Genomic DNA, 15,522 nt, shown 5'->3' with positions numbered 1-15,522 from the left:
GCTGCTGGTATAACAGCAGTGCAGAACTTCCCTTTTTACTTCTGTAATTCTGTAGTGTATTTTGAAATACAAGTGTGCATGTAAGCTCATGTGTCCTGTCCCTTACTGAAGTCCCTTCTGCTGATACAGGTAGGCCTATATCTTACACATACGGTGTTTTGTATCATCTTAAATAAAGTTAACACATGCTTCACTCCCCTGAGTTCTAGGGGAACCTGGAATGTGTTGTCTGATACAAGACATGTGAAAAGTTGATGAATGGGGTACAGATTTTGAAGGGTGTTTCAGGGAGTGCAGTGCTCAGTTTCCTAATTTGAGTTTTATTCAAAAGAAAAGTTCTGGCTTCCTCTGGCACCTGTTTTAAAGACAAACTTCTGCCTGCTGACAGGCGAAGATCTTCCTGTGTGCAGACTATTCAGAAAAAAAGGCTCAATTGCCTATTTAATACTTTGAATCTTTGTATATAGGCTGTGGTAGGAAAAAAAAATCATGATGTTTATTAATGAAGTAGTATTTCAAAGAAAACATATTATACGCTTAGTGCAATCAGAGTCTGAAAAATGTACTTGCTAGAAAAATTTGGAAGAAAGACATGAGAAATCTTTTAGAGCAAATTTCAAAGGCGTAAGTTGTGCAGTTAGCGCTTCTCCCACCCTCTCAAATTCTGCAGTGTTTGGGAGCCATAGAACGGAATTTCTTTGAAATTGTTGGTGGGAGCAGAGGGATTTCTTTTCTGAAGTTTCATAACAGGATGACAATTTCCAGTGAGATTCAGTAGGCTTTTGAGCTAAGTGAGCTTAATGCTGAGCCCTGCATTATTTAGTATAGTTTCCTGGTGTGAGGTGTCTTGAAGTCTGCAGAGATGCATGCTGTATTAAAAATAGAAATGAATTAAAAATGTGAAGTGGTTGCATAGGAAAGGCTGCTTAAGCAATTCATATTTCTTAGAGGTATTTAAAGGTTGATATAATCATTGTTATGAACTGTTTATATGTTACGGAGAAACTTGAATGTTACGACTTTGGTGTGAGTTTACTGTGTGTGTGAATTCCAGGGAAGGAGCTTCAATGTGGAGGGCCTTTTTCATTAGAGCTTTAGTATGAACACAAATCCGTTGCTCAAGGAAAGTTTGGGAGCCCCATAAAACATGCAGCTGGAGTCTGCCTCCATTTCCTGTACTCACCTGGGGGTGATCACGCATCAGAAAAAAGAATGAGAAAAAGGTTAGAGATGGTTACAGAAACTTTATCTGTAAAGCACCCAGCTTATTTTGCCTAGGACTTGGAAAGTAACCTTTAAAAATGATTAATTACTCTTCTGATCGATTATTACCTCTAAAGAGATCAATAACATATTGCACTGGGGCCTTTGTCCTGACCTTCCTGATCACTGGGATGGGTGATGAGACTGTGGAATCCTGGTGAAGTGTTATATGTGGTTTACTGTGCTCAGATAGTTACTGCTGCTGGTTACATACTGTATGCTTAGTGCTGTGCAGTGTTAGAGCCTGCTTGTTCTCCAAAAATAGGATATTCCATCTACGTGCAGGTAAAGGGGCACTGTAAAAAGGGGCACTGTGGTGGTATGAATCTGATAGAATTAAATTTTATGGAAAATTTGGAGGGGAGAAAAAGGAAATGGAGCTTTGGGAGTGAAGTAGCTGTTGTCATATGCATGTATTTATGTTCACTCACACACAAAGAATGACACAGATTATGATGAGTTGGAAAGGGACCCACAAGGATCATCGAGTCCAACTCCCAGCCCTGCACAGCACCACCCCAAGAATCACACCATGTGCCCAAGAGTATTGTCCAAATGCTCCTTGAACTCTGTCAGGCTTGGTGCTGTATTCAATCCACATTGGATTGCTGTCTGTTTGAAATTAAAAGTTTTGTTGCTAGAATCCTTTAAATTGTTCTGACCTTTCAGATATGCACGTGACCTAAAACTTTCATGAACCCATACATTTATTAGTATCCCCATAAAATGCCTGGCAGTGTATTAAACTTCTAGAAGATCATCTATTGTGAAAACTACTAGAATGATAGCTGGGTTATTTTAGGAAACATTCTTAGGCAAGCTAATATGCTTAGAGAAATTACCCCTTCAGCTCTGACAGAAGTTACAATTTTTAGCTCTCTAAATAATACATTTTGAACTAGATTTAGATGTTTAAACTGGTAATTTCTCAAAGCTACTTCTAGGACTTGTCTTTTTCTTTTTTTCCTCTTAGCACCACCCTGGAAATGTTTTCCCAACCATGTACATCAAAAAGCCTAAACCACAATGGAAGGGAAGCATACTGCATAAATTGTAAGCAAGGAGCAGATGTAGCTACTCTGATCAGTCCCACCTCACAGTGGGAGTGCACTAAAGCCATCTTACACTGCTTGATGCACTTTTGAGCTTCCACCTTTCTAACAGCATCTTCTCTCTTCCCCTGCTTAAGCATCAGTGACAACAACTGAGTGGAGAATTCTTCCAGCAGTACAAGCAAAAGTGAAGTGCAATCGTCATTCAAGTCACCCAAGAATTTTTGTTTTGTTTTTGATATTGTAGTTAAAAATGGCTGAATAGAAAAAGACAAAATCTTTTTTTTCAGAAGCAGGATTACACTTTTGAATCTATATATGTAACCACAGACTCAAAGCTTCAGTCTCTGAAGGAAATAAAACAGGAATATCTCTTCCATTTGTATTGTAGTGTGTGGTACAAGACCCTTCTAAAGCATGAAGTTAAAGCAGTGTAGGAGTCTGTTGCTTTCAGGGACTGTGATGAATTTGTGTGAGAGTAGAAACCACTAAGATGTTCTAGCAATACAGAAACCATACAAATAAATTGCAGGTCAAAATGTAGTCCCTGGAGAATTGTTTGGCTCTTTACCATTCTTTCAGGTATGGTATGAAACAATGAGAAATTAAAGATATCAATGAAGAGTTAATTGACACAGTTTCATAGTTTACTGAGATATGGCTGATGGATAAGTGGCCTGTGGCAAAGAATGTGGGATGTATGGTGAAGACCAAGAAATGTGAGCCAACTCTCATGAGTCACTCTCAGTTGTGAATAAGTAAAACGTGAACAAGATATTGAGAGGAGAAGTTTATTGTTCTTTACTTGGTGGGGCTTCATCTGGATTACTGTGTTTTGAGTGTAGCAGAGGCAGTTGAGGAATATAAGACTGGAACAGGTCCATTGGAGAAATGCTAAAATGGTCAGGCTGTCATGAGTCTGGCATGTAGGAGGCTAGTGGATAATTTCTGTTGCTCTTAGGTCCTGTGATCAGTTCTTACCTATTTAGATTAGGAAGAGCTTGCTGGGCTTTATTGGAAGCATTTAAAGCAAATGAAAATCCAAAGGTTAATAAAAATGTGATACAGTGCAATTTGGACAGAATGAAGGTTCCAGTGTTGAGGATCTAAATCTCTCTCTTTTTTTCTTTTAATTTTCTGCTCTGTTCTTTGTTGCCTTTTTCCTGTTCCATCACACTATGTTATAGTCCTTATCTATTTCATAATTCCTGACAAAAACTAGGCACAGTGTTGCTGCTCGCGTAGCATTTCCATAAGGGAAAAAGAATGTGCAGCTTACTGTTCTGAAAAATTACTTCATTGAATTTTGCTTCCTTTTCTTTGATAACTTCTGACAGTCTTCTGTGCACATAAGATGAAAACTATATTTAGTGGCGCTCAAGAAGTTATTTTTGTTTTTTTCATGTAGTAGTTGTAGCCACCTGATTTTGAGCAAAAAAAAAAAAAAGCCTGGATGTTCAGAATTTTGGCTGCCTTTCAGGTCTGTGGTTTTCTTCCTCAGCTGTCCTGGAGGAGTCAAAGAAAAAATGAGTTGGCTGTTAGTTCCTTTGTTATCCTTGATTTTTTATCAGAATGTTCTATGTCAGACACACCATAGAATTGTGCACGGGTTTTGTTCTGATGACTTGGTAAAACAACACTGTCGGTATCATGTACTACTTTGTAGGTTTAGTCCGTGTAAATTCTGCTTCCTTTTTCTGGATTTTAACCATCCTTACCCTATGGAGAAAGACTCCTGGTGTGTTATACTTAGCAAAAAAACCTGGAGAAGTACTCTTAACAGCTTCCAGAACAAATCCTTCTTAGAGTTTGTAGGTAGCCTATTAGTGAGAAGCATGCTATACCTCTGGGGGGGTGTAGGGGGAGGGAGGAATGGATTATTTAAGTTTCATTCAACACTAATTTAATTTTTTAGTCATTGTATCAACAGGGTTTTCTATTACAACCATTGGCCATGCATTCATGTAACTCGAAGCCTGCCTGTACTTTGAACCTGAGAGGCAGTGTAGTATTTCACACATTAATTACAATCATTATTCTGTGCCCTAAACGGCACTTCTGTTTTTTTTAAAAGAGATGAATAGAACTAAGAGGGGGGTAAGACTGGGAAGGTGAAGTAGAATAAATTGTCAATTAACTAAATATAAAGGAGAGATATGCCACAAATACTACGATAGAATATTGTCATTTGTACAGGAATATGTGTAGAAAGAACAGAGGAATAGCATAAGAGCTGTGTGATTTTTGTAAAAGTTCAGTGTTTTGATTTTGATTTCCATTTCTTTAATCTGTCAGAAGTTTAGTGTCACTTTCCAGGTGAATTTATATGAGACTTCCTTTCACTGTTTTGGAGACAAGTGTACCTTTTAAAAGTTCATCTAGATATGCAAAAATAAATTCAGGACAGGATTAAGTTTTCCCATTTGAAGGGGGAGCATGAAGTCTTGCTTTTTTGAAGTAGTAGAAGCGAAAATGCTTGCATTTAAAGGAGGAAAGTAGTGTCAGAAGGCAGAGAAAGAACAAAATTGCTGCTACAGCTTTGGAGCTATTTCTGCTTCTGAAAACTCTCTCACCACTGTCACTTCTTAGATTCTTGCTCAAGAAGGCTAGCATGAAACTGGAGATACAGAAAGACAGTGAAATATTTTTTATAAACTTACTACAACTTGCCATCTGTGTGCTAAAGGACATAAAGATTCAAGGATATTCAAATACTGGTGGTTTTTTTCAAAGGCAATTCCAGTTTTTGCCACCTGCAGCAGTTCCCTCGGTGTTTGGCTTCCAGCAGCCTCTGCTTTTGCAAGACTGAGTGGGCAGAACTTCAGTATATCTGGTATTCTGTTACTTCAGAGAAGTTAAGGGTACTTTTGCTGTCAGCAGGCAGCTAAAGATGAGAACTGAAAGGAGGGAAGAAGTAAAGGAGCTGAGGAGCATTGTAGTGTATCCTACCAACAATGTGCTTGAGACCAAAACTCATAAATGCCAGATTCGTAGAGCAGCAAAGCCAAATACTTGACTATTTTATCTGAAGAATGGTGGGAGCCTGACCACTTGCAAAATACTGCAGAGACAAATGTTGTCTCAATGTTTTAGTGAATACCTTCTACAAAGCATGAATGTCACCTGTGTTAGGCAAGGAAGGTTTGTCAGTGTCTAAGAAGTCCTGGTAGACCGTGCTGTTCACTTGACAAGAGCTGGGGGAGGATTGAACTGGCAAGTGGGTGTCTTGGCTCCTCCTGAGCAGATTGCCAGGCCCCAGTCTGCTTAACAGTCTTGGGAGGACAAATGCTATTTCTAGTATTTTCTGTTACGTGACAAGGTCCCTCAATCTTCTCAATAAACAGAAAAAGAAAAAAAACCCCAAACCAACAACTTTGCAATCACAAGAAAAAAAATTAAAATTTAAAATAGATATGCTTTTTAGCCAACAAGTAAAAATCTGTCTGCCAGCAGCCAAGATGAAATTTTTTAAGGAGCAGATTGTCATTAATTACACTTTCCTTTTAAGAACAGTTGTAAGGCTGAAAACTTCTAATTATGGGTTTTGCAGATTTGCTTTAAAGTTATGGTTTATTGATTTTTTAAAATCTGTTTTCTTAATCATCTGGAGGGACAGGAACTGGCCTGTAACCATTTTTGCCTAGCCTGACCAAAAGACAGCCTGGAAGTTTCTCTCTCATATTGATCAATTCAGCCTTGCTTGGGGCTACAAAAATTACTAACGAGGTCCAAGGTGAGATTGAGGATTAGTCCCTTCATCCCATCCTCTTCCTGAATACATTCTGGACTGATTTTTCAGTTTGATAAAGTCTTTGAACTATTAATTTGAAAGCCTTTGTGGGAAGAAAAGACCATCATTACCACTAACATGCTATATTTGTGTGAGTAATGACTGCCCAGAAATTGCTGTTGCATCTTTAATTGCTGCCAATAAAGTTACATTTACAGAAAATTTGAGTAAAACTCAGGCACTGATTTGACTAGGTCTAGAGTTTCAAATCAGATAGCCTTTTGCAGACAAAGCTGCAGTCACTTCACTTACATGCCAGGTAGTTGTGTAGAAACAAGTTTCCATTCCTCTCAGAAACTTGGGGAGTAATTTGGTATGTAGCATGTGAGTCTTGGGGTTATTCTCAGAGCTGACATTTCACCTTCTATAAAAAACTCCCTTAGAGGAGGATATTTTTACGTTTATATTTATTAACTTTTGCTTGGAGCATGTCTTTACAACCTCAGTTTGGAGTTTGATGGAGCAAGCTTTTTTATCTTTTTGAAGTATTTTCAGAGAAGACATGCTCATTTTGTCAGGAGAAGGACATGCAACTCTTTTTTGCCCTGGAATATTTGCATGTTACCTGATGGTTTTTGCCAAAGGAAATGTTATTTGACAAGTTTGGTGGATGCAGCATGGCAGTGAGCCACGGCTTTGCTAGAGACAGGTCCTCCAAGAGCAGTTCAGTAAACTCCAATAATCAGCATAAACATCCTCAGATGAGCTTTGCATCTTCACCTGCCTCACAGATAAATTGCAGTAATTCTTTGGAGGCTGTGGAGTACACAAGGAAGCTGGCACGCCCAAGCAGACTCTGGAGTGGTTCTGCTCTGGTTAATAATGTTGATAAGCTTTCCTCAGGTTATCCACAAGTCTTTGTGTATGGGGCTGTCCCTAACTTTGAAAGCAGAACATATATGAGTTTCTTACATCCTTTTTGCCTCTTACTCACTCACTCTGCTCAGCATATTGTGACCTCAAATGTTTCATGAGACTTGTTAAGCTCTCCAGAGGTACAGCAAGGAGTTCCTGTATCCTTCTCTTTTTCTGTTTCCTTCCCAACAGCTTTCACTTGCCCTCTGTTTTGGCTCTGCTGCAGCCCTTCTCCCATGGACTAACTTGATGGAACAAAATGGTTAAGACCCCCTAATCTTGACTCAATAAATTTCTCCTAAATCAGTGAGTTAAATGGGGCTTTGGAAGGGCCCAGTGAGCTGCAGAGCTTGGAGCAGAGGAGGAGTGATACCAGATGGTCAGAAGTGAGAAAGAGGGGGCGTTGAAGTTGGAGAAAGGTAAGAGCAACAGCAGCAGACAGAGAGGATGGGAAGTGAGCCTTTGGGTACTAATGAGACACTATGTTGGCTCAAAGCCTGTAAAGCTACGGTTCAACTTACCATTTGTAATTTTTCAAACAGAAAATGGCTATGTGATTTTATGGATTTTCAGGAATGTATTCCAAATGCTATACAGACACCATCTTTTCATTCCATGGATGTTGCTCTCTCTTTAAAACTTGTGGCTTTCTGCTGATTAATTCAGCAGATGAGAGAGTTGGAAGATCTTTCACATATTTGCATCTTCAGCCAAATAGCATTTCTTTTTCCCCAGAGACATCACAACACCGTTTCTACAGCCTGGGAAATAGTATCTCCTCAATTTTACTTTTTATAACCATTGGCAGCCTGATCTCATCATATACCCAGCTAATACTGTATTTAGCTAGAGCTGCTGTAGCAGAACTTTTTCATGTATACAGACGTTTCTTTGGGCACTTCTAGACACAAAGCCCCCCTTTGTTTATGGCTTCACACCTTTCTAAAACACCTGATAAGGACTGTTGTTGGTTTTGTGTAATAGGAGGCCATGAGAATGGTATGAATAGACTACAGTGCTGCATTGCACAATTCAATTTCAGTACACACATCTTATGGGGAAGTTGCCAGGTTTTGTGCAGGTACAACTGTGAGGAGGTGAGTGCTACATTTGGTGGGAATAGTTCATGGATGGTCAGTTGTCATCTGCCTACTAGGATTCAGGTTGAAATAATTACTTTTTCATTTCGGATAACAAAGTTACTTCTTGTTGTACTTTAGCATTAGAAATACTTCTTATTTTATGAACATTTCCCAAGTGCTATCAACACAAAGCTGAAGAAGCTCGCTGCAAAGCACTTTCCCCCCTTAATTTCTTGCTTTTGTTGAAAATTCTGCTCTTGCTTCTTCTCCTACTTGTATTTGACTGTTGCTTAGTCCTGCTGCAGACAACCTTCTGCTCATTGTTCCTACACTTCTTCATTATTTAATTCCACCAACAATGGGTTTTGAAGGAAAAAATGTGGGGTTTTCAGGCATAATACTTAGTTTCACATATCTGGTGCTAGAGCAGCACTATACAAATTGCATGTTTCATGCTGACGAGTCTGTAGTTTATCAGCTTTCCTCCCTGCAGACTAGACTGCTTTTGATTTCAAAGGCCTGTTAAGCCTTCCTGTGCAGCTGGGATCCCTTGGTGGGGAGTAGTGGTGGCTCCCTGAAAGCAATGAGTTACATAAGAGTTCACAGCTTACAAAAATCCAGCAGGCAGCTCTGCTTATGGAAAGGAAAATGAGGAGGCAAGCAGCGGTGGTCTGGCTCCTCTTGTCTCTAGCAAAGGCAAGTTAGCAATTACTTTCAGTATCACAGATTGTCTTCTGTTGAACTTGGCCCATCTTCTCTGCTTTCACTTTTTTATTGCCTTCCTTAGATTTGAACCTCAGGGAAATGTCCCTAACTTTTTATTCTGGTGGTTCCACCCCAGTAGCTGTGTGAGTCATGAAAAAGTGGAACAGCTTCCTGCACTGGGTGCCATGGTGTCCAGCAGTGTTGCTATACACACTGTGCTGATGTAGCAAATGCTTATGGGGAGATTCTTAGGAGGGCGGGAGGTGTTTCTTTGTCTTTGTTGTGTTACTGACCAAATTTTCTTGGAGCTTAAAAAATAAAAATTAGAGGAGCCATGCAACAAGTGACATAAAATTGTGAGAAAAATATTTCGGTTTGGGAAAGTTCCTAACATAAATAAAAGTGCACATAAGCAAGGCAGAAATTCTCCACTTAAGTTCTCAGATTTGCTTTTTGAAAGGCAGAATACATTGAACATATTTCATTAAGTCTGATAGTGCATTTATAGTTGCAGTGTCTGTATCTCTGCAGGGGAGCATAAATCTGTGATCTTGTATGAGTCCTCCACTGTATGCAGCACTTCACGCCCCTTTTGTTTCCCACTTGCTTTTTGTTCCCCACCCATTACTTAAGAAGTAGCTTGAATAATTCCTTTCTTAAAAAAAAGAATTGCTCTAATTAAATTTCTATTCAGACGTATATCTTGCAAGTCGTTTTTAGAAAAGAGTATTTCTAGAAGATGTTTCATGAGTCAATTAAATTGAAAGTTCAAGGTAGGGTTCATGTAACTTAAAAATATAAAGAGTTCTGAAAGAGAAGATGTATTTATTCATGCCACCTACTAGATTCCATGAAGTATTATTCTTCTTACTATTCATGTTTTTGAAGAAGAAAGGCTCTTCTAATACAGTTCTCGTGCTAACTAGATTTCTGAAGAATAATTTTTGCAGGCTTTTGTTAATATGAGTAGGGCTCATTAAACAATATTAAAAGGAGGTGACAATATAGCACTGGAATGCATGTTTCGAGAAGTGGTTTCTCGAAAATGAGGCAAAAAATTTCATAATTTCCTTACAATGGCTTTTCATTTATGGTGGGTTTTATGTATTGCGGTGTATTATGAAGGTAATGAAAATTGGCTATGATTGAAAATTTAGTTCTGGCATTTCCACTTAATTGCATTTTAAAGAAAAAAAATCTCAGTGTACAAAATTCTTTATTCTGTAGAGACCTGTACAACTTAAAGAAAGTTACATGAAGGCAGTGCTTATAATGAAGAATATTCATTTTAGCTTTTCCGCCCCTAGCTCTAGTTAAAGTCCCAGAAGATATGGCAAAATGTTAAAGCTGTGAAATAACATTAAAATGCCATTTAATGTGTCAAGGGAAACTTTGTTTATTTTTTTTTTTTCTCGGATAAAAAGATGTGAATAAAAGCTTTTTCTTCTGTAGTGCTCCCAGGTTTTCAAGTAGATGGAGAGGGCTGTTGCTCGCAGCAGATTATACCAGATGCCAAGTTGCCTAGGGATGTGTGCTTTGTTTGCTGGAGACAGGGCTTATTGTCTTGCCTCCAGGCATTAGGTTGAGCCTGTTAGACTATATAAGTAGTGATTTTTATCCTTTGAGTTAGTGGATTGTCACATGGTGCTATGTGACAGGTAATGTATGATTTTTATTTTCTTATTTTTTCTTGGCTATGTAGTAGGTAACCTCCGTTGAAGTTTTGCAAAATCCTTAAATATTTACCACAGAAAGAAATGAGGGATTGTGGGTTTTGGAGACATGTTGCTATATTCTGTGCCTAAGAAATAAATGCTAAATTAGCATTACATCATAGTTCTTTACCCACAGAAATATTATCAAGGAAGAGGTGAAAAGATTTGCATTTATATTACACACTTAGTGTGCAAGTAGAGGACCAACGAGGTTCTGTATTATGAATGTCTGAACATTTCCTGAATGTCCCACTCAAAAAATATCAGGTATTTTATAGACATTTGCTGAATTTATATTGGATATGAGGTAACAATCATAATATTTTTTCCTGTTATTTCTCATTTGTGTTTGTATAGGGTATTCATTTCTTTCCTTTAAAATACCTCATTTCAGTGCAGCAGACAACACAAGGTATTTAGCAAAATGGCCTATGATCTCCTTTAATGTTACAATTTGTGTGTTATGGTGAGCTTTCATTTGCACTGTAATTTGTAAATAGATTTGTCCATATTACAAGTGTGAAGTGAAAACTGTGAGTAGTGGAACTGTGTGTGGTACCACTCTGGGTTGGTTTGGGGGTTTTTTGTTAAAATTACCTTAGCTGGAGATCGATACACACCCACGAAGCAGCTGTGTGCTTGTTGAAGATCACTTTAGTGCATTCAGGTTTGAAACAGGTTGTTGGGGTCCCTCCCCTGCCGTGTAGCCCTGGGAGAGGGGCCCTGAGGGCACAGACACGGGGCTTCCCTGTCCCTGCTCAGCCTCGTTCCCATTGGTTGGTTTGTGTTCCCTGCGCGGGCAGAAGGACCCTTGGTCCCGTGACTGGAACAGTTCCTGGGCAGAAATCCGGCCATGCGGCTGGAGAAATAAACATCTCTGAAACAGCTAGCAAGAATCTGTCTGTCCGTATATATTTCCTTTCCACGGGACTCCTGGTTTGATATATGCGTGTTGCAGTATCCCCACTGCAACAAATGGTGGGGAATTGAGAGCAGAACGATCCCCGATCCCTAAGCGACTGATTTGTGTGAGTAAACCCTGGAAACTTTGGATTCCTCTTCTTGGTTTTGCTTTGCTATTCCATATCTAAACTATGGAGGAACCGTGGGAAGACTCTTGGCTCTCAGAGCCGCATATGGACATTTATCTTAAACTTAAAATGATTCTTGAACAACGATTTGTAAATTTTAGCTTGATTCAAGCTCAAAAAGAACTGAAACACTTCCTGGCATGGTTGTTTAAGAACTTTTTCTATGTTTCTTGGGATTTAATTCTTACCAAGGGCTTTTGGAAAACCGTTTGGACACAGTTAATACTGGAGTCAAAATATATGCCGATGGAAGAATATTTTCGTGAATATTATTTAGTTACTGAGACTGTTGAGCAATGTCAGCTGTGTCCTGGCGAAGGGAAGCCTGGCGCAGGGACCGTGCGGCCCAGGCCACGTGCACCGAGCGCTCTGAGAGCAGCAGCGAGGCAGTTCCCGCGCGCGGGCGGAGCCACGTGAGCCGCAGTGTCGGTGGCGGAGCGGGGAGCAGCGGGACCCGGCGGTGCCCGAATGGTCCCGTGCAGCGTGTGGTGGAGCGAGCCCCGTGAACGCCCGACCAAGAGGGGCGGCGCGCGGGCGGCGGCTGGCGGCGGTGGCGGTGGAACAGAGCCGTGCCCAGCCGAAACGCGCTGGAGCAGGGCGCGGGGGGGTCGTCGCTCGGGGGCCCGGCCGAGACGTGGGTGCAGCACCCGGCAGCGGCAGCGAAGCTGCGACCAGAGGAGGCGACGCACGGAGAACTGAGCGGCGCGGCCCAGCCCGGCCCGCACAGCCCCGAACGCGACCCCGGGAAGAGCGCGCAGGCACGAGCAGCCCCGACAATTCCAACACGGGAGCGACCGAAGGAGAGAGCAAAGACGCAGCGAGACAGAAAACAGCAGCCACTCGGAAAAAGGAAAAGATCATAGTAGCTAAGATCTTAGGGATAGTAAAATGGTATAATGTTAAGCAAAATTATGGTTTTATAACAAGGTGTGACAACCAGCAAGACATATTCGTGCATAGAACTGCTATTAAAAATAATAACCCTGAAAAATGCATCCCAAGGTTGGGAGATGGAGAGGTGGTGCAATTCAAAATTATACAAGGTAGAAAAGGGTTACAAGCATCGCAGGTCACTGGGCCTGATGGTGTTCCTGTAAAAGGCAGTATATATGCAAAAAATCGTAGTCATGTTAGACAGTATCTCCACTGTAAACCCCCCCTACAGTCTCCCTTTCCTAATCCCACCTTTCCCTTTTACCCTATGTCCTATTACCCCCAGTGTATTCCCAATCCGTTTTTTCATCCATGGTTTCCCTCACAAAACCATGCTTTTGCCAACTGTTTCCCCAAAAATCCCTTTCCAATGCCGAGTGGGGGATGAAAAGGGGAAGGGAAGAAGTTAAACCCTCTCCTGCCTCAGTTTCCCCACAAAGCATGCTCAGAGTTCTGTCTCCCTTCTGTCAACCCTAAGATGTTCCACAGAATCTGATTGGACATTTAAAGACTCAGGAGGGTGGCTTGTTTTGTCTTGAAACTGTTCTTGTTATGTTTATCCAGTTGTTTTCATTCTCCTTTTATTAAAATAAAACGGGTGAGGTGTTGGGGTCCCTCCCCTGCCGTGTAGCCCTGGGAGAGGGGCCCTGAGGGCACAGACACGGGGCTTCCCTGTCCCTGCTCAGCCTCGTTCCCATTGGTTGGTTTGTGTTCCCTGCGCGGGCAGAAGGACCCTTGGTCCCGTGACTGGAACAGTTCCTGGGCAGAGCTCCGGCCATGCGGCTGGAGAAATAAACATCTCTGAAACAGCTAGCAAGAATCTGTCAGTCCATATATATTTCCTTTCCACGGGACTCCTGGTTTGGTATATGCATGTTGCAGGATCCCCACTGCAACAACAGGTCAAGCAAGCTGAAGAGTATAAAATTATCTAAGTACTTGTGTATTTTGGATATTTCTTCTGAAAAGTGTTGTGACATGTCTTAGCCTATTCGAACATAACAGTAAACACTTCATGAATTCGTACATTGCTGGAGAAAAGATGGTTGTACAAGGTTCCAGTTTGACAGAAGCCTGCCAGGAGGTGGTGATATAACATGAAACTGTGAAAGATTGTTCTTGGAGCAACCCATAGTACGTTAGACCTAGCAAATCTGCTAAAATTATTCAGCACTTTTCTTCTTTCATGTTTTGCACATTGTAATGCAGTTGTTGTGTTGGGTTAATGTGCTTATGGATGATCTTCAAAGTTGAATGAACGTTAGCAGGTTTTGCATCTCACTGTTTTGTGTGCAGCCACTAGTTCTGTGCAGGCCTTCCATTAGTTTCGAGATTTAGTGCTGGCTTGATACTCACTGTTGAATTCAAAGTGAGTAGAAATGTTACAAAGGAAATGAACAGTGTCAACCATTTAATCTTAGTGTTTTGATTTCCTGCTTAATGCTAAGGTAGCATTAAAGCTGAGGAATTATATAAGTTAAAATCCAGACAAATGTTTCTCTGCCCAGAGGCAAGTACTTACTGCTTGAAAGTGCTCAATATGCTTAAATACTTAAACATTTTAAAGTAACTGCATATTTCAAAATAAATAAACATTTTAAGGAAAGATCAGAAGACTGATGTAACTGGTCAGTTCTGACTGGTACTACATAAATGTGTCTGTTCAGAGCTAGAGGTTTCTGCCTGCATAGGCTGACCCTTGCATTCTGTGTGACTTTTTGAATTGAGGTTAATAGCTCTGTCCCATCTTTCTTGACCTAACCCTAGGGTTAGGGTTTTTCTTCTACCATTTTGGCAAATGAAAATTAAGTGAACTTGATTAGGGCTTTCAAGGTTGTGTTTTTGTCCAAGATATGTAATGGTTATGGTCTCCGTAGATAAATCCCAAAACGAACCACGTGTGCTGTCGCTTCATATGGGGTTCTTTTGGTGTTTTGGTTTCTTAGGCTGAAACATGTACAAGTTGTTTCTGATTTGGGGAGGTTTTTGTTGTGTTGCTTTCTGTTGTCACATGCATAATATGTTGAAGTTGAAAATGATAGTTCTCAAAAAATATTAACGCACTGTTTGTCCTTTAGGAAAGCCCAAGAAGGGAAGAAGAAAGTCGTTCTAGCAGGCTGTGTACCCCAAGCCCAACCTCGCCAGGAGTACCTGAAAGGCTTGAGTATTATAGGGGTATGTATCTTTAGAAATCCAAGGTTTTTCTAAATGTTTTCAGTAGGTCGATATCAACATCTAGACTTCGTTGCCTTTCTCTTGGATAAAGCAGCAGAGAATCTTCCTGCCATGTCCCCTTCCTGTTCATCATCTTGCATTATACAACGTGTAAACCTTCCTTCAGTTGAGGGTGATTTGCTTTGGTTTTGGCATGAGGGGAGAAAGAAAGGGAGGCTGTTGTTGGAACTGACTTCCAGTGCCCTTTGAAGCCTGAAAATTTCCAGGCTTCATCGAGGATGAAAGTATCAATTACCATATTCTTAAAAATATCACAGTTTATTTGCTCTAAGACAAGCCCTCTGTTAAAATGGAAGTGGAAGAAGCATAGGGGACTAAACATGAATTACACAGACACAGGTGAGGGTTTGGTGCTTTTTTTACTTCACACTATTAAGCAGAATGGCAAATAGCAATGATTATTTTGTTTAAATTTGAGGCAGTCTGAAGAGTTAAATCCACTGGTGACTGAGTTGTTAAACAGTTACCAAGCTTTACCTTGAAAAAGAAACCACAGAGCTTTGACGTCAGTTAACAAAGTGCCTTCAGTATTCTTTGGGATGAGGTACTACTGTATCATTGAATCATCTTTGTAAGAGAAAAAAGTAAAATGGGTGAATGGATCTTCACTTAGCTCAGAGGCCACATAGTTATTGATCCATTATTGGTTGTTATAGTGAGTATAACAATATCTACACATATGTAGACAGAGGGAAAAAAATGAGCAAGTCAGTATCCTTTGACCTAGATTGTAATTCAATGTTTCAGTTTTGATGATTTTAACTTACTAAAATTGGGAAGTTTGAGGTTTTTTTAAAACAT

General features: G+C 40.4%; 1 protein-coding gene across 5 annotated transcripts in view; it reads left to right on the top strand.

The window, feature by feature from the left end:
- Window positions 1-15,522, top strand: part of CDKAL1 (CDK5 regulatory subunit associated protein 1 like 1) — a 411,323-nt gene that overhangs the window by 113,736 nt on the left and 282,065 nt on the right. For all 5 annotated transcript variants that reach the window (XM_048308004.1, XM_048307996.1, XM_048308011.1 and 2 more), the window contains one exon: window positions 14,565-14,661. In XM_048308004.1, the coding sequence (XP_048163961.1) occupies window positions 14,565-14,661 (97 nt within the window). The remainder of the gene's footprint in view (window positions 1-14,564; window positions 14,662-15,522) is intronic.

The sequence above is a fragment of the Corvus hawaiiensis genome, chromosome 1 (genome assembly GCF_020740725.1).
Source record: "Corvus hawaiiensis isolate bCorHaw1 chromosome 1, bCorHaw1.pri.cur, whole genome shotgun sequence".
NCBI classification, from domain to species: Eukaryota; Metazoa; Chordata; class Aves; order Passeriformes; family Corvidae; genus Corvus; species Corvus hawaiiensis.
This window is presented reverse-complemented; position numbering and strand designations above follow the sequence as displayed.